This window comes from Typopeltis vanoorti, chromosome 1 (genome assembly GCF_054136105.1).
Source record: "Typopeltis vanoorti isolate ZY-2024b chromosome 1, IOZ_Tvanoo_1.0, whole genome shotgun sequence".
In the NCBI taxonomy this organism is placed as follows: Eukaryota; Metazoa; Arthropoda; class Arachnida; order Uropygi; family Thelyphonidae; genus Typopeltis; species Typopeltis vanoorti.
Window position 1 is genome coordinate 73,857,091 of NC_143549.1, and position 25,984 is coordinate 73,883,074.

At 37.0% G+C, this 25,984-nt stretch overlaps 1 protein-coding gene across 7 annotated transcripts in view; it reads right to left on the reverse strand.

Annotated features, from left to right (window-relative positions):
• LOC150110090 (uncharacterized) overlaps nucleotides 1-25,984 on the reverse strand; it is a 232,993-nt gene that overhangs the window by 60,266 nt on the left and 146,743 nt on the right. For all 7 annotated transcript variants that reach the window (XM_090391299.1, XM_090391291.1, XM_090391324.1 and 4 more), the window contains exon 3: nucleotides 4,406-4,565. In XM_090391299.1, the coding sequence (XP_090247425.1) occupies nucleotides 4,406-4,565 (160 nt within the window). The remainder of the gene's footprint in view (nucleotides 1-4,405; nucleotides 4,566-25,984) is intronic.

Genomic DNA, 25,984 nt, shown 5'->3' on the forward strand with positions numbered 1-25,984 from the left:
AGAAGAGGAGAGATTGGAAACAGTAAGAGAGAGAGGAAATGAGAAGAATGCAAGGGAGCACTGGAACCAAGGAGAGTGATGTCAGGAAGGCAGGTAATAGGGGAACACAAAGAGAAAGTGTTAGAGGAGTGAGAGAATGAGGGATGCAGGTGAGCATTCGAGGAACAGGGTGGTAAGAGGTATAATGTATGGGGACTCAATGATCCGTGGTGTACAAGATACGATGCATGAGGAGTGTTTGCCTGGCGGAATGATAGAAAGTGTGACTATGGCACTTAAGAGGGGTGAAAGGGTGGATGAGATGATTGTGATGGTAGGAACAAATGACTTGAGAGGCAATGTAAATTGGGCGGCGAGAGATATGAGATTCTTGTTTGAGGTGGTACAAACGAAAACACAGAGAGGAAAGATAGTGTGCGTGTTGCCTAGGTATGATAGTGATGAGCTGAGCAGAAGAGCAGTAATATTGAATAACATAATAGTTAGAATGTGTCAAAAGAGAGAATTTGAATATGTGGATGCGTGGAGGGCGTTTGAGGACAGAAAGGAATTTTATGCGAGAGACTGCTTGCATTTGAATGAGGAAGGATGTAGGCATCCGGAGAGATTGCTGTTCTGAACAAGTCGTGTGTCAATACAGGGAAACTAGTATACCCAGGGCTGATGGTAGTAGGGAGGTGGCCTCTTGTGGGTATGGGTACTTGAAAGAAGGGGGACGACATCAGGTAACGCTGAGCCCAGTGGAGTCTAGAGGGGATAATGCCAAGGTGTAGAAACATTGGCATTTTTATGCTTTATACTAATGCCAGGAGTATCCTAATCCAGGAGTAACTGGAATATGAGAAGAAATTGGCCAAGAGATCCAAAGAAAATCCTAGAGAATTTTTTAGCCATGTGGCCAGGAGAAATGATTGTGGAAGAATGATATTGATGGATAGAAATGGGAATAGAGTGACTGATGCAGAGGGCATAATGGAATTGTTCAATGAACACTTTATTGGAGTGTTTCATCCTGAAATACTGAGTACTCTGGAAGTCAGTAAAAGCTGTGGGACTGGATGGTATTTCACCATGAGTTTTGAGAGAATGTGCTAAAGAACTGACAGTTTCTTTGACCTGGCTTTTCAATGAAAGTCTGGCTACAGGAAAGGTGCCCATAGAATGGAAGGAAGGTACGATAGTGCCATTGCATAAGAGCAGACTGGAAGTGTCTAATTATAGGCCAGTTTGTGTGTCATTCAGTAGTTGTTAGGATCTTGGAGAAATTAGTGAGGGACCGTATGCATGTGTGTGTGTGTATATATATATATAGCATTGGGCAGATAATGTTACCTGTGAGAGTCAACATGGATTTGTTAAGGGGTGCTCTTGTTTTAGTAATATGCTAGCCTTTCATAATAAAATTACAAGAGCAGTAGATGAGGGAAATGCATATATTGCCATTTTCTTGGATTTAGGCATTCGACAGGGTGCCACATGATAAGATAATATTTAAGTTGCAGTACATGGGTTTGGATGTCAGGTTGGTCAACTGGATTTGGGATTGGCTGTCCGATAGGTATCAGAGTTGTGTATAGTGGGGCAGTTTCAAGGAGGCAGAAGGTTGCAAGCAGGGTCCCACAGGACTCAGTACTGGGACCTATATTGTTTAACCTTTATATCAATGACATTGTCAGTGGATAGCACGGGGATATTCAGTTGTTTGCGGATGATGTGAAGCTGGGAAGGGTTATTAGTAACAGTACAGATGTGGTAGCCCTGCAAGAGGATTTGAATAAGCTAGATGGGTAAATGAATGGGGGGTGTCGGTTTAATGCAGTAAGGTCTTGAGGTTTGGGACACATCGATAGGACATTTCATACTCTAGGAGGAGTTGTACTGGAGGAAGTAGGAGAGACAAGAGATCTGGAGTTGAAGATGATAGAAACCTGAAATTCAGGGGACATATTGCGAAGGTAACCCAGAGGACTGCTGCAATACTGAGAAGGATGCCAAGATAAAAGAGTTATCATTCCGTTGTATAAGGCTCTGATCAGCCACACTTAGACTATTGTTCTCAGGTTTGATACCCAGGATTTGAAAGGGATAAATTAACTGTGGAAAGGGTACAGAGGTGGATAACAAAGATGGTTTCAGGATTGTACAATGTCAGTTATGGGGATCAGCTAAGGGAATGTGGACTGCAGTTTGGTAAATAGAAGAAGGAGAGGTGATATGATTGAGACTTTTAAACTGTTGAAAGGTGGTTACAGGATTAACACTGGGGAGTTCTTTCACTTGTTTGAACAGTGGGAAGGAGTGATGACAAGGGACCATCCCTGGAAGTTATAAAAGGAAGCTGTAAGCAAGAGGGTGAGGAATGGTTTCTTTGCATGGAGGATGGTTGAACCATGGAATGCATTGCCTGATAGAGTGGTGAGAACGAGAACGGTCAAATGAGTTTAAGGAGTGGTATGATAGACTTTGTGTTTCTTAGGAGGGACCGCCCGTGAAGAATCTTGTTAGACTTTGTGTTTCCTAGGAAGGACCTCCCGCGATGAGTCTTTTGACTCCATGGAGGCCTGAATAATAATAATGTTTTATTGGCTTTATTTCTTTCTGTAAATAGCCAATAAGCAAAAATGTGATTCTTCTGGAGGTGAGGAAAAAAAAGAGAAAAACTGGTTTAGGAAAAAAAGTTAAAAGAATATGTATATTCTTTTAACTTTTTTTTTCGCTTTCATTTTCATTATAACCCCATCATAAGTTTAGAACTGACTATACTGTGATAAGACCAATCTTAAAGAATCTCATGTGCAGATTTGTAAGAATGGACTAATGTATCATCTTAGGTAAAATCAAAACAGGAATATAAATATTCACTGCATTTTCTTTGTATCGTTTAGGTACATTTCTGAATAAACATATTCCCAAAAGTCTTAGTCTGATGGCCTTGCTTTTAGAAAGAGATTGCACCTGAGTGTTAATTTATATGAAAAATCATGATTTTTTTTCTGCAATATGTTTTTTTTAATTTAAATGGGCTTTACAAGAATAAGAAGTAGTTTAAACAATATGCAACTGATTGCAGATGATGCAAACCTGAGGAGAGTGATAATCCATCAAAAAGAAGGACTTGAATAGATTGTATGAGTGGACAACAGTATGGAACTGTCAATTCAATGTTGCAAAAGTGTAACATTCTGAAATTTGGAAGGTAACAATGGGAAGCAAAGTATATACTTGGTGGGGAAGTTGAGGAGATGAGACCTTGGAGTAGTGGTTAATAAGGATCTGAATTCAGAGGTCACATTGCACAAGTTGTAAAGACATCACATTAGACATCACATAGATTATGGCAATGATGTAGAGGTCCTTAACTTGTAGAAATAGAGGTTCTGGTTCCATTGCATAAGGCTTTGATTAGGCCTCATATGGATTGTTGCGCACAGATTTGATCCCGTGGTTTTTTTATGGTCATGAGGATTATATTAACAGGAAAGGGTCCAGCGAAGGCTGAATAAGGTCATAACTAGTCTTTAGGATGTGAGATATGAGGACAGATTGAGAGAATGCAATTTGCAAAATCTTGTGAATAGGAGCAAGAGAGGGAGGGGTGTGATTGAGATTGAGACATTTAAGTCGGTAAAGGGTTGTTACCAGGTTAATGTGGAAGAAATTTTTCAGAGAATGGGAGAAGGGAGTAAAAAAAGGGGCATCCATTGAAGCTGTATAATGAGAGTGTGAGCAGGAGCATAAGGAGTAAGAGTGGTTGCATTGCCTGACATCGTGGTGAATTCATCGTGGTGAAAAACTCATTGCAGCAAGCAAACACTGTGTGTAACAGTGTTTGCTTGCTGCAATGAGTTTTTGACTCCATGGAGGTCTGGTTCCAAACTGTCAAGAACTTCCTTAATTTCATAAATATATTTCACACTATTCAATATATAATTGGGTTATTTTTTACAAATAAACTTACATAATCGGATTTTTTTTTAATTTTTTTTCTCCAGGTCATCAACCATTCCAAAATTAATATTTGTATGTAAAAATACAGCCTTTCAGCACATGATGCAATGAACCCATTAGGATAGACAAACTATTATTCTATTGCTCTGTTGTAATTGAAACAACCTTTTAAATAAAGGTAATTAATGAATATAATTGCAAATATCTAGATTACTTTATCCATCTGAATTACAAAATAATCTCTGTCTTTTGTAATATTGGAAATTTGTATAAAAACAAATTACATTATCCTTATGAATTGAAAATTCATGATTTTCATTCACAAATTTTGTCGGCCAGCATTAAAGATCTGATTGACTAGTAGATTGTGACTAATTTGCTGAAAAATAAATTGAAATACAGTATAACTGAATTAAAATCATAAGTTATGTTATTACAGAAGAATTTTGTTGCATACCTGGAAGTCGAATAAACTGATATCGTTTAGCACATTTATTCATTTCTGGTAATTTTTTTAGAAACTGACTGTTATTCAGTGTTACAAAAAATCTTCCTTTGGAAGTGGTCAAGTAGTCTTTCCGATCTGAAGTTAAACGATTATTTTTTTTGTCCCAATCCTGTAATTAAAATTAAATATCAGTTTCATCGCAGATTACACTATTTAAAATTATTAATTTTAAATAAACTACTGTTATTTTCATTTAAATAAATAAATTTAAATAAACTAGTATTATTATCATCATCCAGTCTCCTCAGGAAGTTCAACGACTTACTGATTGAGTGTGCCCCACTTTGTATGTTGCTTAATGCTTACATATCTATCAGTGTCCAGTCACTAGATGCATGAAAAGAATATGGACATCACATACTTTCTAACCACACCTTATTCAGTATTTGGATTAACTCCGAGTTCTCCCTCTACTTGCTGTGAGCCTGCAAACTGGCAGCTGTATTTATACTGTAATATCCCATTATTAATTTGTACATTTGTATCGTATCTCTTTATATTAATTCTCAAACTCTGAAGACACGTTTCTTCAATCACTCGTCATATGCATAATTCCATGGGCTAGATATCATAATCAGTTACTATCCACTGGATCTTTGATTATCTTTTCATTTTCACAGAACCTAGATGGTCATATCTAAGAGCATTATTAATGCCTTGTTAAACAAAATAATTTTCTTATTCCTACAACTCAGTGGTATCTTAAATATGTCAGTTATTTTATTTGATGTGATGACCTAACTACCATTAGTAATAGAAGCCTCCTTAAACATCAACTCTTTATCCATTATTACCCCCAGGTATTTGGCTTCATTAAACACTTGTACCAATTTCCCATTAATAAATACTCTGCCTGCAATTTTTTCAGTCCAATCCTACACTTGGCAACATTGAAATTACCCTCATTATCATCAACAATGAAATGACCCCCCCCCCCCCAAAAGCACTAGTCGGTTCAGATCAACCTGAAGATTTATTATTATTATTATTATTATTTTGGTAACTTCCATGGAGTCAGACTCATCGTGGGATGCCAAGTAAACCACCAACATGCCTATCATAATGAGCCTTTGAAGTTATTTACACTGCCAGCATTCACAATACACTCCAGCAATGAATTCCCCCTCACTGACAACTCGCTATGTAAAAAATCTACTCCTCACATCCTTCTACAGCACATCTTTATACAATTTCCAGGGATGGCCTCTCATTCTTCCCATCCACTCATTTTATAATTCCTTCTGTATTAATCAGAAAGAATCCCTTAACAAACTCAAAGGTCTCTAGCATATCTCCTCTTTTCCTATGTTAAATGATTCCATCATTTAACATAGGAAATCTGGAATGAAAGGCTCAATTTGTCCTTAAGCATTTCATTCAGGATTTAACTGGGATGCAAAGTTTCCCAAAAGAAATACTTGCAAGTAGGTAAAAATCGAAGTTGTAAATATAGTAATAATGGTTCTTTTATATATTTTACTATGTATTATTTTATAAATGGTCCTGTAAATAACAGACAAGAAACAAAATATTGTAAAAGTAATATTGTAACAGGAAAGTCAGAGCAAAGTGCAGACTTGTATAATCGGATTATAAACATAACCCCAGGCAGAAGCTATACGAGGTCTGATTCACGTGTGAGATGCCCATGTGGAGAGGCAATGGAAAGGAGAAAGTACAGTGTGCTAGAGGCTTGGGTGGCGTCTGTAATCGATGACATAGTAGGGAGAGCAGACGTGGAGGAATATAAAAGGCTTGGCAGCGCAAGCACTCTCTCTCTTTTGTGGTCCTTTTCTCGTGCTGTCGGAGTCGAGTAGAAGTCATTCAGGTGAACAAAGGATGGTCAAGGGGCGATGATACGGTTAAGTAGGGCCGAGTCCGAGCATTGTCATCGATGCAACGAGGCAACCAGCAAACACCAAAATTTCGTGCAGCTCCAGCTGTACCTTTCCATCAGAGGAATTTCAAGTATAAGGTAAAGAAGTGATTCGTGACCGAAATCACTGGAAGGTAGAGATGGGGAACAACAGATCCCAGAACAAAGTAACCACGCAAAGGAAGCCTACAGGAAGATCTGATGAGAAGTGTCTCCTGAAAGATTGAACTGGTCGGTAATGTAGAGTTTATATGTCCATTGTATTGTATTTTAAGGCTAGGGTGAGCAAAAGTGTTAATTTTGTTAATTAATCTGATCAGACTTGTTGATAGAATTCAGGACCCTAAATACCTAATCCTCTAGCAAGGAACTTTGTAGCTCTAGAAGTGTGTTGTTTTAAGCATTGTCATTAAATTAATTTGATGTGTTATATATCAATATTTGAGGAGAGAGTAAGATATTCATATACGTGACTGTGATAAGTGAGTGGGGTTAAGACAGCTTGACTCTGCTAATGTCCCTTAATGTGAAATGTCTATAATACTAACAGACAAGATCTTGTATTATAAATCTTGTCTGTTAGTATAGCATTACTTATAGAGGCTTTTCATTTAAATTAGTTTTTTTATTAATATGTACCATTACTTCGAATGAATAAACTTTCATGTTTTCTTTACCCAAAATACATGTCTGATCTTTCAAGCCAATGCACCACTTGCTATAAACAGAACTTGCATAAGTTAAAGCATGGAAACTGGTTACGACTGCAATATAAAAATAAGTATCGTAAGGGTTTGTTTGTATTAGATTACTAAATCGTGTAATGATCTGTGGGCTGACTCTCTGGCAATATTAATTCTATTGTATAGGAATTAAGGTGGCGCAGCTAAACAAATAAATTTTCTTAATTCCGAAGAGGAGTTGACTTCAGATTTTCAGCCAGGGAGAATTTGGTTCCACCTTGGGGCAATCTCTTTGAAAGATTTGCACACGAGTTCAATTAAGAGTGAGGCCACAGAAAGGTTGGGAACTTTGATAGATAGCTATAACTAAGGGATTGAGAAGTATGGGAAGAATGAAGTTGAAATATCCCAAGATGCAAACAAATTTAGAATAAATAAGTAAAAGAAGAACAGAACACACAATTAAGGAAATATTACAACTCCAATCTACCCTCTGTAATCCATATTATCTCAAAAGCTTTTCATAACAAATACAGTATTTAGCCTAATATCTCTGTATCCCAAAGTATAGCACGTTGCATTTATTAATATTAAAACTGCAATCCCATTTATTTGTCCAAGCTAAAAGTCTTTTCAAATCTTCATGTAGAGAATTAACATTAGCACTACTGATAATTCTACCAAACTTTGTATCATAGGCAAACATTTGAAGATCCTCAGTCAATCCTCATGAAATATCATTAACAAACAAGTTAAACAGCAGGAGCCCAAGAACAAAACCCTGAAGCATGCCAAATCTTAAAATCTATCTTGAATTGTGCACTAGAAATAGAAGGTGTAAAAAGGCACCAAAGAGAGGGAAAAACTAAGACAGGAAACCTTAGATCTGATGAAGAAAAGAAGAGATATGAAAAGATATTTGAATCACACCAATAAAATAGAATATGTGGAAATTTATAAAAATATACGTAAAAGGATGAAACATGAAATTAGATCGTATAATACTAGAAAAATTAAAGAAACAATAGAAAGCAACAGTAATATGAAGGTTCTAAGACGAACACTATCAGTTGGAACAAAGGAAATAGCTGCCGTAAGAGGAAAAAATGGTGAACTTATAAAAAATAGAAATGCAATAATCAAAAGAATTCAGGAATTTTATATTGAACTCTATGAAAACAAAGACCGAGACATCCAAGAATTATCTATGGATAACTCGAGTGAGGAAGAACATGATGCTCCTGAGATCTTACAAGGTGAAGTGGAAATGGCACTGCAGGAAATGAAGAATGGAAAGTCCCCAGGAGAAGATTGAATTATGGTAGACTTCTTAAAACTGGGAGGAAGCCCTGTCATCAAACAGCTAACTAAACTCTTTAATAAATGCTTAAAACAGAAAAATTCCAAAAAATTGAAACAATTCACTTCTAATATTAATTTTTAAAAAGGGCAATAAGGAAGAAATTAAAAACTACAGACCTTAAGTCTACCCCCCCCCCCACACACACACCAAATATAAAGTCCTCCCAAAAATTATAAATAATAGAATAAAATCTAAACTAGAGGGAATGCAATCATGTGAACAAGCTGGATTTAGAAAGAATTACAATATTTTGAAGCATATTCACATATTAAGACAGCTCATTGAAAAATCAATTGAATACAACAAACCCTTTTGTCTGGCCTATAGACTACGAAAAAGCATTTGATTCAGTTAAAACATCTGCAACACTAAAAGCACTTGAAACCCAGAGAACTGAGAAACCCTATATTGAAACACTAAAACATATTTACAATAATGCAACTTCAGTAATTAAATTATATAAAAACAGTGAAAAGTTCCGAATACAAAAAAGGCATCTGGCAAGGTGACACCATATCTCCCAAATTATTTACAGTTGCACTAGAGGAAGTCTTTAGAAGCCTTGATTGGGAAACAAAAGGAATAAACATAAATGGAGAAAGGCTGCATCATCTGAAATTTGCAGAAGATATTGTCCTAATAGCAGATAATCTTGAAAATCTGGAAGAAAGGCTAAATCAGCTAAATGAAGCCTCCAAAGTAATTGGATTAAAAATAAATAAAGAGAAAACAAAAATAATGATGAATAAAAACATAAACCATAGAACTGTCAAAGTTGAAAACTATGAAATAGAACAAGTTACTTCATATGCATACTTGGGCCAATTGTTATTCTTTGAGGATTGCCAAAGAAAAGAGATTGAATAAAGAATTCACCTTGGATGGATGGCTTATAGAAAAATGAGACATATTCAGAAGTGATATTCCTATGAGTCTAAAAAGGAAAGCTTTCGACCAGTGCATACTTCCTGTCTTAACATACGGAGGAGAAACATGGACTTTAACAGAAGCCCTAAACAAAAAGCTGAGAACAACACAACATCGCATGGAGAGACATATGCTAAAAATAACATTAGGAGATAGGAAGACAAATACCTGGATAAGATCTCAAACAGATGTCATGGATATTGTAATATACATTAAACAGGCTAAGTGGAGATGGGCTGGCCATACTGCATCTCGCAATATGGGAGATGGACTAGAAAAACAACAGAGTGTAGACAATGGATGGAGCAAGACAAAGAGGAAGACCAAGAAGAAGGTGGAAGGATGAACTGAAAAAAATTGCAGGAATGAGATGGATGGGAGAGGCAAAAAACCAAGTGGTCTGGAAAACCATGGGGGTGACCTTCTTCCAGCAGTGGACAGAACCAAAAGGTTGAAGAAGAAGTCAGTCCTCATGAAATATCATTAACAAACAATTACAGCCCCATTATACACAACTTGCTGGAAGCGTTCGGAGAGTCAATCTCCAATTCATCTAACCAATATACTATCTATTCCTATCTTCTGTAGCTTGTACACCAATTTATGTAGTAATCTATCAAATGCTTTTGAAAAGTCCAAGAATATCACAGTGCTCAGTCTGTAGCTCAATTCAGTCAGTATAGATAAAGCCCTTTGGTCAGAAAGACCTGGGTTCGATTCCTGTCAGTGACATGAGGAACCTTTATCTGGTCTCTTTCAACTAAAGGTGAATAAGATGAGCTAGCCAGTCTCATACGGAGGTAGGGGATTTTTTCACCCAGAAGCTCAGGGTTTTTTTGTCCCCAAGAAGTACAAGACTGCAAGCAGTCTTGTACTTCCTCCATAACTTCTTTTATAACACTAATTGCTGTTATATACTGTTCATCTATCTCACTCCTGCTCTATTTATTCACTCACTTAACTCTTGGCATGCAGTTACACACTGCATGTGTTAGATAGTGCCTTATTCCAATGTGACTACCTTCCAAACCAATACCTCATGATCATTTTCACCAACAATTAATCTGCAGAAACTCAACAAGTTCATTCTCCTTGTTACTATACACTATCTCTTCTTTCCAATCCACATTCCTATAAATAAAATCTCCCATTAGGATAACCTTTTTTTACTTTCCCAATTAATTTGTCTAAACATTTCACAATCAGCACTCTTCACATTCCCTGGTCTATAACAGCATCCTTAGATATGCTATTCTATTGATCACAACTTCATACGAAACAGCATCAAAATCTTCATACTTACAATTTTCCACTTCAACTCCTGAAGGACAATTCCTCTGCTACCATTAACAATACTGCTCCTCCTCCTCTCTTCATCCTCTTATCCTTTCGGAAAATTCTATATCCAACCTTTCTTTTAGGCTTGCATGGTGATCCGAATGCATTTTCGAAAATTATGGAGATAACTACCGTGTTTGAATAAAAACTTTAGTTTAATATAATTAAAATCTACAATTCGACATTTCGACCTTTATGTCAAGGTCATCTTCTGGAGCGTACAAATATACACAAAAAACAAGCTATACTACAATCAAACTGGTTCATTAAAGACACTGATCAACCGCTACCACAATTGTTGGCCTGACCTCTGGTGGAAAAAAAAAAATACAAATTAAAAATAAAAAAATTATACATCAACACTAGAGTCCTATTATTTGTGTTGTCTACTATATACATATATTAACATCATTCCAGCCAGTTGGAGTGGAATGGTTTCTAATACTAGTGGATTGACTAGAGTCCTGACTTATGTTGAATCTTTCATATTAGGTTGGCTGAATGTGTGCCATCCAGATCCTTGGAATTTTCATACCATATTTGTTATTGATATTTGGGTGGTTTATCAGGATTTCGCAGGATTCCTTAAATTTTCTTTCGTACCAGGTTTTTGTGCGGTGTAAGGAGCAGGTGCTTTTCCAGTTGATTTGGTGTAAGGTGTTAAGTGCATGGTCTGAGAGGCGTGCTTCACCATAATGGTTATATTTGATGTGTCTAATGTGTTCTTTCTTGCGTATAGGGATTGTCCGTCCTGTTTCACCAATGTACGGTAAGTTACAGGTGCAGCGGATGCAATAGACTCCAGGATGTGCTAATGGGAGGAGAGGATCCTTAGAGGAGCTGAATATGGTTTTAAGTTTAGTGGGTGGTTTAAAGGTGGCATTGAGATTATAATGTTGTAGGATTCTGTTGATTTTTTCCGATAGCCCTTTAATGTATGGGATGGCTATGGTTTTACTGTAATCTAGATTCGTTTTTGTTGTGGTTTTATAGAGTATTTTATTGACAGTATTTTTGTTATAGCCATTATTTATGAATGTGTCACTAATGATTTTTAGTTCTTGTTTTAGGGCTTGCTGGTTAGAGCAAATAGTTGTGGCTCTGTTTTTAAGGGTGTTAATGACTCCATATTTTTGTGTTGGGTGGTGGTATGAATTCGCATGTATGTATTGGCCCGTGTGTGTCGGTTTTCGGTAGACCGTGAAGGATAGACTGCCTGAAGGAAGACGTGTAACTAGTGTGTCTAGGAAAGGGAGCGAATTTTGGTTTACGATTTCGATGGTAAATTGTATGAGTTCGTGTTTGTTTAGGTGGCTGAGGAATGTGTTTAGCGTTTGTCGCCTGTGCGGCCAGATCGTGAACACGTCATCGACGTATCTGAGCCAGACTGTCGGTCGTAGCATGGCGGAATCAAGAGCCCTTTGCTTAAAGGTTTCCATGTAGAAGTTAGCGATTAGGGGGGATAATGGTGAGCCCATGGCTGTACCTTCCTTTTGTAGGTAGAATTTGTTTTGCCACACGAAGTAACCGGACTTTAGTACGTGGGCAAAGAGGGCCGTAATGTCGGGCAGAAATTTGTTATGTAGTAGGAGAATTGTGTCATTGATGGGAACATTAGTGAAAAGGGCAGAAACATCAAAACTGACTAATAAGTCATCTTTGTCGAGTGTTATGTTTTTGATTTTGTTTATAAAGTGTTATGTGTTTTTTATGTAGGAGGAGGAATGACCTATCAACTCCTTGAGTGTTGCCGCTAATTTCTTGGCTAGGTGGTAATTGGGACTGTCTATTCCTTCCACGATTGGTCGAAGGGGCACATTTTGTTTGTGTATTTTCGGAACCCCATATAATCTGTGGGGTCGGGCGTAGTGGGGTTTGAGTTTTTTAACCGTGTCTGGTGGCCAAGAAGTGACGGACTTTAGTAGTTTTTCTGTTTTATCCTTTATTCTTTTTGTTGGGTTATAATTTACCATTTTATATGTGTTGTTATCAGCTACTAGTTGGTTCATTTGTAGTATGTATGTTGACCTGTCAAGAACGACAGTGGCGCTGCCTTTATCCACTTTCATTATTATTATGTTTTGTTTGGCTTTTAATGATTTAATTGCTGCTAATTCTGTTTTAGTCAGGTTGTTCTGTATGTCAGCAGCACAGACTTCTGTATGAAAGTCTAGCTCTGCCCTGGATTTTTTTGCAGTGGATGCATATTGTGGAAACTGCTATATGTATGGACCGAAAAATGCGAAAGATCTGTGGAACATTTGGATAAATGAGAAGAATGAAAAAGTTAATGTATGTGAAAAGTGTGTAGATAGATTAGAGCGATTAGGAATGGAAGCAAATGTCGGGAACATAGCAGAAGAGCTTCAGCAGGAGTTTATGAAAATGAAAAGTGACCATCTCCTGAAAAAGAATTGGAAGTGCTCAGTAAGTAGGTTCAGGATATTAAGACTGAGTTAAATGTTAAATAGAGAAATTAGGACTATGGAGATTACTTTAGCTGAAGTAACTAGAACAGGTTTAAGTAAGGGAGAGACTTTGGTGAATAATGAAGTAATGAATAGTATGGAGGTGATTGGGAGTCGACAGAATGAAAGCACAAGAGGTCTAGAAGAAATGAGATGTTGTGAAAATGAGGGAGTAAGTAAAAGAGTGTTGAGGGAAAGTAATGAAACTGGTAGAGTCATGCTGAATAGTGTAGAAAATGAGGCTGTGAGTGATGCTTGTTTGGGTTTGAATAAAGTTATGAGTGGTATAATACATAGGTGTCCCCTAGTATTATACCACCAGTCCTGATCTCAAAAATATCCTCTGAATTAATCCTATAGAATCCTTTTAGCAATTTGAATGTCTCAATCATATCTCCCCTTTTCTGCCTATCAACTAGTTTCTGCAACCCACAAATCTTCAACCTGTTCTCATATGGTTCATTCCATAGACCTGTTATCATCTTAGTCACTCGCCTCTGGATCCTCTCCACCTCCTCCCCATCAAGAAGGAACCGAGGTGACCAAATCTGGGCACAGTAGTCGAGATGCGGTCTCATCAGGGCTTGGTACAGAGGTACAATAACTTGCTTGTCTCTACTCGTCAAGGTATTTTTCAACAACCAAGTGAGTTGATGAGCTGATTTAGCTACTTTTGCAATGTGCCCCCGAAATTTCATCTCCCTATCCATCAACACTCCCAAGTCCCTGGCCTCATCAATCTCTTGGAGTACAGTTCCACCAATGTGGTATACTGCTGCTAATCTTTTCACCCCCAAAATGCATAACCTTACATTTTGCCACATTAAATTGACATCCATTCTCCTTAGCCCAGTCCTCCAATCTATCCAAATCATCCTGAAAAATTCTGGCATCATCTGCATTCACTATTGCCCTATCCAAGTTTGCATCATCAGCGAACAAATGAATTGTTCCATTTAGATCCTTCCCTATATCATTAATGAACAAATTAAATAGCAGTGGTCCAAGAACAGAAACCTGTGGCAAACCACTAGTCACAGGCCATCTTTTGGACTCTACTCCTGAATAAACTACTCTTTGATATCTCTCTATCAACCACCCACCTATCCATCTCACCAACCCTATATCCATTCCCATGTGTTGTAGTTTACGGATTAGAATTCCATGTGGTATCCTGTCAAACGCTTTTGCCAGGTCCAGCAGTATCGCTGTAAACCGATTTCCCTTATCCAGTTCTGCTGTCACGTTGTTATAAAACTTGAGCAAGTTACTGAGGTATGATCTACCCTTCACAAAGCCATGCTGTCCCCTGTACAGTATCTCATTTTCATCAATCCATTCCTGTATTTTTCCCTTGACTACTTTCTTCAAGACCATGCCAACGACTCCTGATATGCTGATCGGCCGGTAATTTGCCATCATAGTCTTGGATCCTCCTTTATGCAGTGAAACTATTTTCCTCTCTTTCCATGCCTTAGGGACTAAACCAGACCCGAGACTCGGATTAAACAACATGGTCAAGGGCACTGATAATTTCTTAGCCACTTCACGCAAGACCCATGCCGGTATACCATCCAATCCCACAGATGTATTCACATTAAAGTTCTGTAAAAGACTATTCACCTCCACTTCATTCATCACAATTCCCGTATAAACTAATGGTTCCTTCGTTTTTTCAATGTCACCACCTGGATGGTATACTTTTGCAAAGTGCGCGCTCAGTAACTCCACTATATCGACTGGTTCAGTGACCTCCTTACCATCGTCATTCCTTAAAATTATTTTGCCATGTACAGTTTTTTTCTTGCTTGCAGCATATTGAAAGAACTGTTTGGGATTCTCTTTTGCTTGCATAGCTAGTTTCCTTTCATAATCGACTTTTGCTGTTTTTACCACACTCAATTCCCTTCTGGCCTGCACTTTATATCATTCGTGTGCCTGCAGGTCAACCCTGAAGGCACACGAATTCCATCCACAGGTGTTTCTTTTTTGCAGTTCAAGCTTAATGGTGTTATTCATCCATTTAACCCCTACTTGTTCTATTCGGATCCTAGGTATACAATCAGCCATAACCTCCTGTAAATGTTCCTTGACCACTTCCCATGCTCTATCGACGTCCAGCCCTTGCAGTTGTACATGCCATGGCACTGATCCAAGCAATCTCCTAAGCTTGTCAGACTTGCCAGCACGGTAATTCCACATATACCCTGTCTTAATCAAAAATTCCACACCTTTAGCCACCTCCTAGGTCAAGACCTTGTGATCACTCTCACCAATAGGTGGCAACATGGTCATATTCATTACAGTCAAATTGTGAGATGCTATTACCAGGTCAAGCACTCTCACACCCCTAGTATTTTCAATTACATGCTGTCTCAGATAGTTATCCCTTAATAATTGAATAAAATCCAATTCCTTCCTCACATGTGTCCTCTCCTCCTTCCAATCAATGTTACCATAGTTGAAATCGCCCATAATAATTACCCTCCTTCCACTCATTTCATCAATTTGTTTATGCATACTATCTCCACCATCTATTCCATCACCTGGTCTATAGCAGCACCCAACTGTATATTTTATTCTGCCAGACTCAATCTCACACCAAATAGCCTCAAATGAGCTCCTTTCACTTTCCTGCAATACAACTTCAATTCTCCTTGGCTGCAGTTCATCAGCTATCATCAATAACACCTCCTCCCCATTTTATTCTCTCTGTCCCTCCTAAACACACTATAACCTACACATTCTATCCCACTAACTATATCATCTTCCGTCAGCCATGTTTCACTAATGCCAATAACCTGTGGCCAGGAAGAGCCAATCAAGGCCAAAAATTCTTCCTTCTGGTTCCTAATACTCCTGGCATTAGTATAGATGAAATACAGTGATCCCTTTGTCCCACCCCTATTTTGATGCATTATTCTAAATGTCCCATTTTTTGTCCTTAGTGCTGACTCAGGTACATTATATACATTTTTACACTCAACTGTCTCACTGAAGTTTGCATATCCACTCTCCCCCCCCCCCCCCTTGGTAGTTCTAGTTTCCCTGGTTCTGCACATCCATTTTCACTTCATTCAGCAACACTTTTTCCAGTCTCCGCACACCAAGTCCATTCAAATGCAGGCCATCCATCTTGTACAAGTCCTTTCACCCATCAAACTCATTCCACATGTCCACGAGTCCACACGTCCATAATGTACACGTAGATATTTTAATTTCTAATTGAATGAACCAATTTGTAAATCAATACCTTCATTTGTTATGATATGAGTTATAATGATCTTTTATACTATACATTTAAAATAATTGTCAACATTCTTTAATCCCATAAGGTAGTTTCTCAATCTTTTTCTGAATACATATTCTGAGGTTTTAGACTTAATTTCATTCAGAAGTTTATTATAGCTCCTCGTCGCAATGTACTCGAAAGATTTATGAAAAATTTCTTTGTTAGCCTTAGGTACTTCCAGCATGTTTCGACTGCAGTGCAATCTATAGTCTACATTATATACCAAGAAACTTTCAGTGTTTCTTTTTACATATAACAGACAACCATAGAGATATAGTTTCTGAAATGGTAGAATATCATGAACGATATACAGATCGTTGTTGGTTGAATGTGCAAAGTCGGTAGTAGTTATGGCTCTAATTATTCTGTTTTGTATTCTTATTAATGGAAGCAGATTGTTATAATAGTCTCCTCCCCAACAGGTAATGCTGTATTGCAGTGAAGAATTTACCCAGGAATAGTATAAACATCTTAAGAATGCTGCATTTACAAATTTTTTAACATAATATATTCTGTTAATTATGAACCTGAACTTATTTAAGAAAGTGGCGTGGGAGTTCCACTTAAAATTGCTATCGATATGGAGGCCCAAATACTTGACGGTTTTTGTTTTTTTGATTAAGCTACATTTACAATTTAGAGTATCACTACATTTCCTTTCATGCTATTTTATAGTTATACTGTGATCTAATTTGTCTGTTAATGTAAAGTACATATATCTCATTTTATCAGTATTAATGTTAAATCCCTTGTTGCTAAACCATATACTTAGTTTTAACATATTCGCTATTAATCCGATTTTTTAGATTTTCAAGGGTTGTTTCGGTGTATACTAAAGCCATATCGTCAGCAAAGGATATCATTTTGCCAAAAAGTTTGTATTTACATAGATCATTAACATATATTATGAATAGGATGGGTCCTAGTACCAACCCTTGTGGGACTCCGTATTTTATTATGTTTATTGTGCTTTTAAATATATCATAGCTGGTATATTGTTTTCTATTATTCAGCTAGGATCTGAACCAGTTATTAGTAATTCCCCTAAAACCGTATTTGGACATTTTCAATAGCAATAGATCATGATGAACAACAGTCGAACGCTTTAGATATATCAAAAAAAAACAGCTGCCGTGTGCATTCCTTCATTCATTTCCACTATAGACCTTTTTATGAAACTCCAGTAGCACTTTTTAAGTATTGCATCCGGAACTGAACCCATATCGATTAGTTGCATAAAAGGATATTGTATTTAAATAGCTATTTAAACGTTTTTTTATCAGAATTTCAATAACCTTTGAGATTGTGGATAGTATAGATATTGGTCTGTAATTTTTTATTTCATTTCTATTTCCTCCTTTAAATAACAGTACAACTGAAGCAGTCTTTAGGTGTACTATAAATTTACAATGTTCAAAGGATTTATTAATGATATTTGTAAAGAATTGTAATTTATGCCTAATAATAATGTTTAACTTTTTAACATTTATGTTGTCACATCCCACTTTTTTCCCTTTTTTTAATCCGATTACTACACTCTTCACTTCATCTTTGTTTACTGCATGTAGATACATAGAATTCTTAATCCATGGAAGGTGACTGACATACTTTGCCCTTTCTGCAGGGTCGAAAACACAACTGCCATAGTTGGTAAAGTGATTGTTCATTTTGTTAAGTATATCAGTGATGTCACTACCCTCTGGGAATTCTCACGTTGTCTGTTTTGTGTTACCTATTATCATATTGACCAACCTCCATTCTTTACTTTTATCATTACAACAAGAAAGAAATTTCAATAGCAGATAATGTTCTTTTGCCTGTTTTATTTTTTCCTTTAGATGTTTAACGAAATTTTTATAGTCATATTCAAAATTTAAATTGTATGGATTTTTTTTTATGCTTATAGTAGAGCTTCTCTTTTGTCTTTATCATATTTTTTAGCATCTGTTATCCAGTGTGTGGTGGTTACAGGGTTGACACTGGGGAGTTCTTTCGCTTGGTTGATCAGCGGGAAGGAGTGATGACAAGAGGCCATCCTTGGAAGTTACGAAAGGAAACTGTGAGCAAGAGGGTAAGGAGTGGTTTCTTTGTGTGGAGGGTGGTTGGGCCGTGGAATGCATTGCCTGATGGAGTGGTGGGAGCGAGAACGGTCAGTGAGTTTAAGGAGTGGTATGATAGACTTTGTGTTTCTCAGGGGGGGGGGACCTCCCCTCAGTGAGTCTTGACAGACTTTATGTCTCAGGAAGGACCTCCCTCGATGAGTCTTTTGACTCCTTGGAGGCCTGAATAATAATAATAATAATAATAATAATAATAATATTTAATCATTTTGATAAATTCATCATATAACTGAAACTGATTTGTGTCTAATAATTCAGTTTGTGGCGGTTGATAATGTTTTCATGTATCTTTCAAATTTTTTATAATTGGTGCCAATTACAAATTTATTGACTACCTGTGCAACTGATGTTAACACTATCAGATATAGATAGTTTCGAAAGTATCGAATGGTGATCTGTTATATTACTAATGTAGATTGCAGTGGATAGCTCATAGGCCATTCTGTTTCTTATGAATACGTGATCAATGCAACTAGTCGAGTTGTACACTTCTCTCGTATTGCCATCGATGTAAGCAAGAAACCCATGAGTAGATAATATATTTTTATATTATTCAGTTTTACTATAACTCTTATGAAGGTCCAAATTTATATCCCCCACTAGTATGATATTGTCATATTTTAAGGTTTTTAAGACATTATTTAGTTCTGTTAGAAAGATATCTACTCGGCCATCGCATGCACGGTATATAGCAATTATAAGTATATTCATTGCTGTATCATAAATCATTACAGTTTCAGCACTTTGCATTTTTAATTCCAGTCTGTGAAATTTATAAATTTTTTTTAGCATATAAAATTAATCCACCTGAACGATTATAATCACGACAATCATAATACATATCGTAATCTGCGAGAGAATAATGATCAACCTCAAACTGTTTGATTCATATTTCACTTAAGAGTAGTACATCTATACATGATTGGATCTCTGTAAAAAGTAACATTAAATTAGCAAAATTTGACCTTATAGATCTAATATTAACGTGATATATATTGAAATTCTTGGATGAATTTATAGTAGTATCAAAAAATTTCTTAACAGAAATTAAATTATATATATTTTTACAGGTTACAGGTGTATAAGAATCTAAATTATTCATGTTAAATCCTAAATCCATTAGGTTTATATTGCTCCAATTATTCATAGGTAACATTTAGATTCACTGCCTTCTTTGTTTGAGTTCGTTGAAATCGTCCAGTGTTTTTATCCATATCACTTTAGTGTTGTCGTTCTTTCTCATGAATAGTTTGCATCTCTTATCCATACATTATGAAATGGATGTGTTAAAACAAGTGTGATAACCTGCTATGAAATAATAAAGGTTATTATTAAGATGCTCCAGTACAGATACATTCTATTTTGATTATGTTTGGTGATACTGTGTATAATTAGGCCGAATTTTTATTTTTTATTTTTCATTTTTATGAAACATTCAGCCTAATTATATCGTGCAGTGTCCTGTTAAGGTTCATAGGATGTTTGTTAAGTTTTATATTCTTCTGTTTTACTGTTATAAAAAGATGGCAGTGAAAGTAGGTTCTTGTATCAGGTAGTTTATAGGTTAAATGAAGTGAATAGTGTATATTTTTCTGAGATGGTTCATTGTTTGGAGTATAATATGTAAGCCTGTCTGGGCAGGCTATGAAAGATGCATATGTTAAGAGCATGAAAAAGAGAAGTGAGAAATTGTGGATTTGTAAATGTGATATTCTGATGGATGATTGCATGGTTTCAACTGAATAAGAATAGGTTTGTGGAATAAATTATATTAGATAAAGGATGGCTGGCAGGAGCATAAGACTGATTGTTAGAGAACATGATTGATAATACTAAAGAGAATGTGATTCATTGCAAGAAAAGAGTCCTCATAGCTCAGTCGGTGTAGACAAAGTCCTTTGGTCAGAAAGACTTGGGTTCGATTCTCATCCATGATGTGAGGAACTTTTATCTGGTCTCATTCAACTAAAGGTGCTTTAGCCAGTCCATCTCATATGGAGATAGAAAGTTTTTTCACCCAGAAACTCAGGTTTTTTGTCCCTCAGAACAGGCAAACCAGCCCATGAACACACACACGGATCTACAGTCATAAAATACATACTTAATCCCTGCACTATAAGGGCTCAACCAGTCCTAAGGGATGGTGGAAGAATGGGGAGGGGGGAAAGAACCCCCATATGAGTAAATAAAACTGCAAGAAAAAAGGATGATTGATGGTAAGAATGAAAGCTTAACAGTAAGAAAGAGAATGTAGTGAACAGATGAATAAAAAAAAAAAGTACTGCTGGAAAGAAAGAGAGCATGCCTGATGAAAAACAAGAGTATTTATGAATGCATGCAAGCAAGAAAGTGCACAATGAATGAATGCAATTAATGAGATGATGAAAAAAATTTAAACTTGAGTTGTTAATGATGAGAAATGAGATGAATAAGCAACACGAAATTAGACAACTGGTGAACATAAACAGAAGGGTGCTAAAGAAATGACACTGAGCAAACGTGATGATGAATGACTTACAAGTGGCTGTGACACACTGATTCCATTATTAGAAATTTATTTTTTATTGACCCATGCATTAGAGGCCACACACACACACAATCTGCACTATGTGCAGACAAGTGGTTAAAGAGAAAGAAGAAATCTATTAACAAGTTTCTTGAAAAGCTGGAGGTTGTGTTCACTGGAAAAAAACAGTATGGGGAACACTGCTCCAAAGAATAGAGATAGACGGAATAAAAAAAAAAAGAGGTTGGTTCAATACGTTTCGAGTTGGACTGTATTTATATTGACCAGTGACTGCTTGTGTTCTTACATGATTAGAGAAAAGTAGAGGAATGTAAGTGGGCCAGTTTGGTGGAGCAATGGCTATGAAATTAAGTATCTATAAAAAAAAAGGAATAGTGCAAAAACAGAGCACCTATGAGAAAGTGACTGGAGAAAGTCTGTAAGAGGTCAACTATTAGGTAGACTGCCCCTTCTGTATACATTCAAAAATTCTTAGAAAGTTCATGGGTGTACTACCCCAAATGTGTAAATAATATTCTAAGGTTAGTCAGATTTGGGATTTATAAAGCATTAGGAATTTAGAAAGAGAGAAGCGCTGTTTTGAATAAAAAAGAAAACCAAGGGTTTTTTTTTTTTTTTTTTTGAGACTGAGGAGACTATGGATGTAATATGTTTATGTCAGGATAAACTGGATCTGAAAGTCTACCTACGAATGGATCAAAAGTAAGAGGCAGTGAAGTAGGATCTTTCTTCCAGGATAAGAGTTGCAATTTTCAAGTGGAATTTGTAAATTGTGAGGAGGTCACTTTTAAGACATTGTTTATGGGAGTTCTTGTAATAATTTAAATCATTTGAATAATGCAGGTTTTCTCAAATGAAGAGTACTGTCATCAGTAAACTATGAATAAGATTGGAAATGAAAGAGAGAGAGAGAATTGATATAGAAGAAAGAGCATGAGTGAGAGTATAGATCTCTGGGATACTCCAGCTGATAAAGAAATCTGTTGAGAAGAAGCCATCCAGCACGCAATGAATGTCCCAGAGGAGTACTCAAATCACAAAGTGCAAGAAGAAGACCATAAAATAACATAATATAAAAAAATAAAATAAAATAATTGAGAAGGTTTCAATGCCAGACTTCAGTGATTGGTTTCTGTAGATCTTTCCATGGTCTGCATCCAAAGGTGGATAAGTTAGTGAGAAGGTCTGCTATAGAACGAAAATGCTGGAACCCATACTAGTGATGACAAATTACCTGATGGATCTCCAAGTAGTGAAGAAGCTAGTTGCTGACAACCTCCTCCATCACTTTTGAGAATACTAAGGTGAGAGCAATCTAATAATAGAGACCAGCTGAGTAAAGGCTTGCTTCCATGCTGGTGGGTAGCTTATTATAGGAGATACAGGATTAGTGCTAATTCTGGAGCACAAGCTTTGAGCACAATTAAAGGGATAGCATCCAGAAGAATTATTAGTATCAAGGCTAATGAAGATTTTTCTGGTCTATCTAGCTTTGAAAAATCAGAGGAAGCATGCAGTGAGCAATTCATGGTATACTGTAGGAGATTATTTGCCTTCATTTTTCTATACAAGAGTTGAAGGAGCAGATTAATGCCTAGAGATCTGTTTTATCTTTGGTTAATATTAACATCATAGCATCAGGATGTAAGAGAGAGATGTAAACAATGAACAACAGAAGATACACAAAACAGCCTTAATGAAAGCCTTCATTCCATAAGGATTATTTCAGTTAATTTGTCAGAGTAGGTGTTTGAATCAGACTATGGAAAAGAAGCCTAGAAATCCCATAGATCATCCCATTTGGTAGCACTACCATACTCTATGGTATTTTTTATAGTGCCATAGAGTATGAAGCTGAGAATAGCTGGGAATAAATCAATCTATAGAAAAGGAGACATGGATAATATTGTGGTCAGAGTTGCCAACAGGAGAACAAACATCTACAGTGCATTTGGAGGGAGAGTTGGTTAAGAAAAAGTTCAGAGTTGGAGACGAATGATGAGCATTATCTGATATTCTGGTTATATTAGATTAGCTGTTTGTCTTAGATCGTAATAAATTTAGTTTAATCCTTTATCCAAGTGTAAGCAAACAAAGTTTCTGCCTAAAAATATCTTCAGGACTGGAGTAAGGTAGTGCAACATCAGGCAACTCCGAGCAAAGGTGGACCAAGCTCTCATCACTCCTTGTCTCAGTATCTCCCATAATGCAAAGCACATCTCCTTGCAGACATATATACTACAATGCATTAAAGGCCACTACCCAGACCAGTTTCAACCTTTATTGAGGTCTCGTCAGTGGGAGGCAGACCCAAACGTGAAGATACTAAGGCAGAAGCAATAGGAGAGGTCATATTTACCTATAGGAGTTGCCAACAGGTGTATCACCTTATTACTGAATTACTCTAGATTTAGAGAAAGATGTTGGAAGTTTATTTTTCACTTGGTTAGACTATAATAAATTTAGTTTAATCCTTTATCCAAGTGTAAGAAAACAAGCCTGGAGTAAGGTAGTGCAACACCAGGCAACTCCGAGCAAAGGTGGACCAAGCTCTCATCACTTCTTGTCTCAATATCTCCCATAATGCAAAGCACATCTCCTTGTGGAGATGTATTCAATAAAGGATGAAACCGGTCTGGGTAGTGGCCCTTCCCTTAATGCATAGCAGTATATATGTCTGCAAGGAGATGTGCTTTGCATTATAGGAGATATTGAGACAAGGAGTGATGAGAGCTTGGTCCACCTTTGCTCAGAGTTACCTGGTGTTGCACTACCTTACCCCAGTCCTGAAGATATTTTCAGGCACAAAAAAAAAAAAGGTGGCAAACCTTTTGGCAACTCCTATAGGTAAAGATGACCTTACTATTGCTTCTGCCTGGTATCTTAAACTCTGGGCCTGGCTCCCACTGAAGAGACCTCAATAAAGGTCATAACTGGTCTGGGTAGTGGCCAATCCCTTAATGCATAACAGTATACATATCCACAATGAGATGTGTTTTGCATTATGGGAGATACTGGGATAGGAGTGTTGGCAGCTTGCTCCACCTTTGCTATGAGTTGCACTACTTACCCAGGTAAGATAGTACAACACTATATTCAGTCCTGAAGATATTTTCAGGTGCAAACTTTGTTTGCTCTCACTGGGATAAAGGATTAAACTAAATTTATCATAAATTTATTATAGTCTAACCAAGTGAAAAATAAACTTCCAACATCTTTCTCTAAATCCAGAGTAATTCAATAATAAGGTGGTACACCTGTTGACAACTCCTATAGGTAAATATGACCTCTCCTATTGCTTCTGCCATAGTATCTTCATGTCTGGGTCTGCCTCCCACTGATGAGACCTCAATAAAGGTTGAAACCGGTCTGGGTAGTGGCCCTTCCCTTAATGCATAGCAGTATACATGTCTGCAAGGAGATGTGTTTTGCATTATGGGAGATAGAGACAAGGAGTGATGAGAACTTTGTCCACCTTCGCTCGGCGTTGCTGGTGTTGCACTACCTTACCCTAGTCCTGAAGATATTTTCAGGCGCAAACTTTGTTTGCTTACACTTGGATAAAGGATTAAACTAAATTTATTATAGTCTAACCAAGTGAAAAATAAACTTCCAATGTCTGAGATCATGTTTGCTTCTCTAATCAACTAATCAGCTTCTCTTCTGGTTTGATCTGTAAAGTTACAGAAGAAGAGGCAATTAGCTTTATGAACATTCTAGCTTACTAGAAAGATAATCTCAGGATAAAACTGCATGAAATCAACTTTTAGAGATAAATAATGAATGAGGGCAGCGTGGTTGTCTGAATTAGAATAGTAAAGATAGCAAATGAAAGCTATGAAGTGAGGTAAGAAAATCTTGAACCAGTGGGCTTAAAGTGAGAATTCCAGGTTTGATAATGTTACATTGGAAAGAATATCTGATTTGAGAAAAGCACATGTCCCTCCCTTTTTATGGAAGGCATCATGAAAGAAGTAGTTGGAATAGCTGAAATGGACTATGGTTGCATAGGAGTCCAACTGAAGTTTAGTGAGAAATAGCAGATCAGGTTTTAATGCCTGTAAGAGGTGCTGTATATTATTGGATTTATAACTGTATAATATTATTTAATACTTCCTATATATTTCGTCTCAGTAAATGAGACATCTTCAGGGATTACAAAAAAACTAATGTAACATCAAAAACAAATAACACACAATACTGAGCCCAATCACGTTGGTGACACTAAAGTCTTATCTAGGTAGAGCACCTTCTAAGGGCGGTTGTAGGTGACATGGAATGTAAAGTGGGACCTCTGGTGATAAGCATTTCCCAAATCTTAGGAAGCTTAATGCAACCATATTTGTTGAGATTTGGTTGATTCCTGAGAACTGCTGCTGATTCTAAGAATAGTCTCTCTTTTTTGAATTTGCTGTTTTGGAGCATGGTAGTTTTTTTCCATGAGATCCTGTGGGTTGTATCGAAGACATGGTCAGCCAAGCCTGACTGACTATAGTTGTGTTTGCGGATGTATGACTTATGTTCCTCCAGGCAGATAGTGGCTGATCTGCTTGTCTGTCCAAAGTACGCCACTTTACATGAACAGGGTACTTTATAGCTCCAGGACTGAGAGAGGAGGGGGAGCTGATCTTTTGTAGAGCGGATAAGGGTAGCAAGTTTGCAGTGGGGCTTAAATGCTGTGTGTAGGTTGTACTTTTTAAAAATCTTGGCTATTTTTTTGGATGTGCCATGGATGTTGGGTATGGTGATGGCATTTCTAAACTCTTTCTGAAGAGAAGACCGAGGAGAGGGGGAGGACCAGATTATTTTTTTAATACTGTGATCACTGTAGCCATTGAAGAGGAAAGTGTTGTGTATGTGGTCAAGCTCAGTTGTAAGGGCAACTCCACTGGAACAAAGATTGTGGGCTCTCTTGGTAAGAGTTTTAATAATGC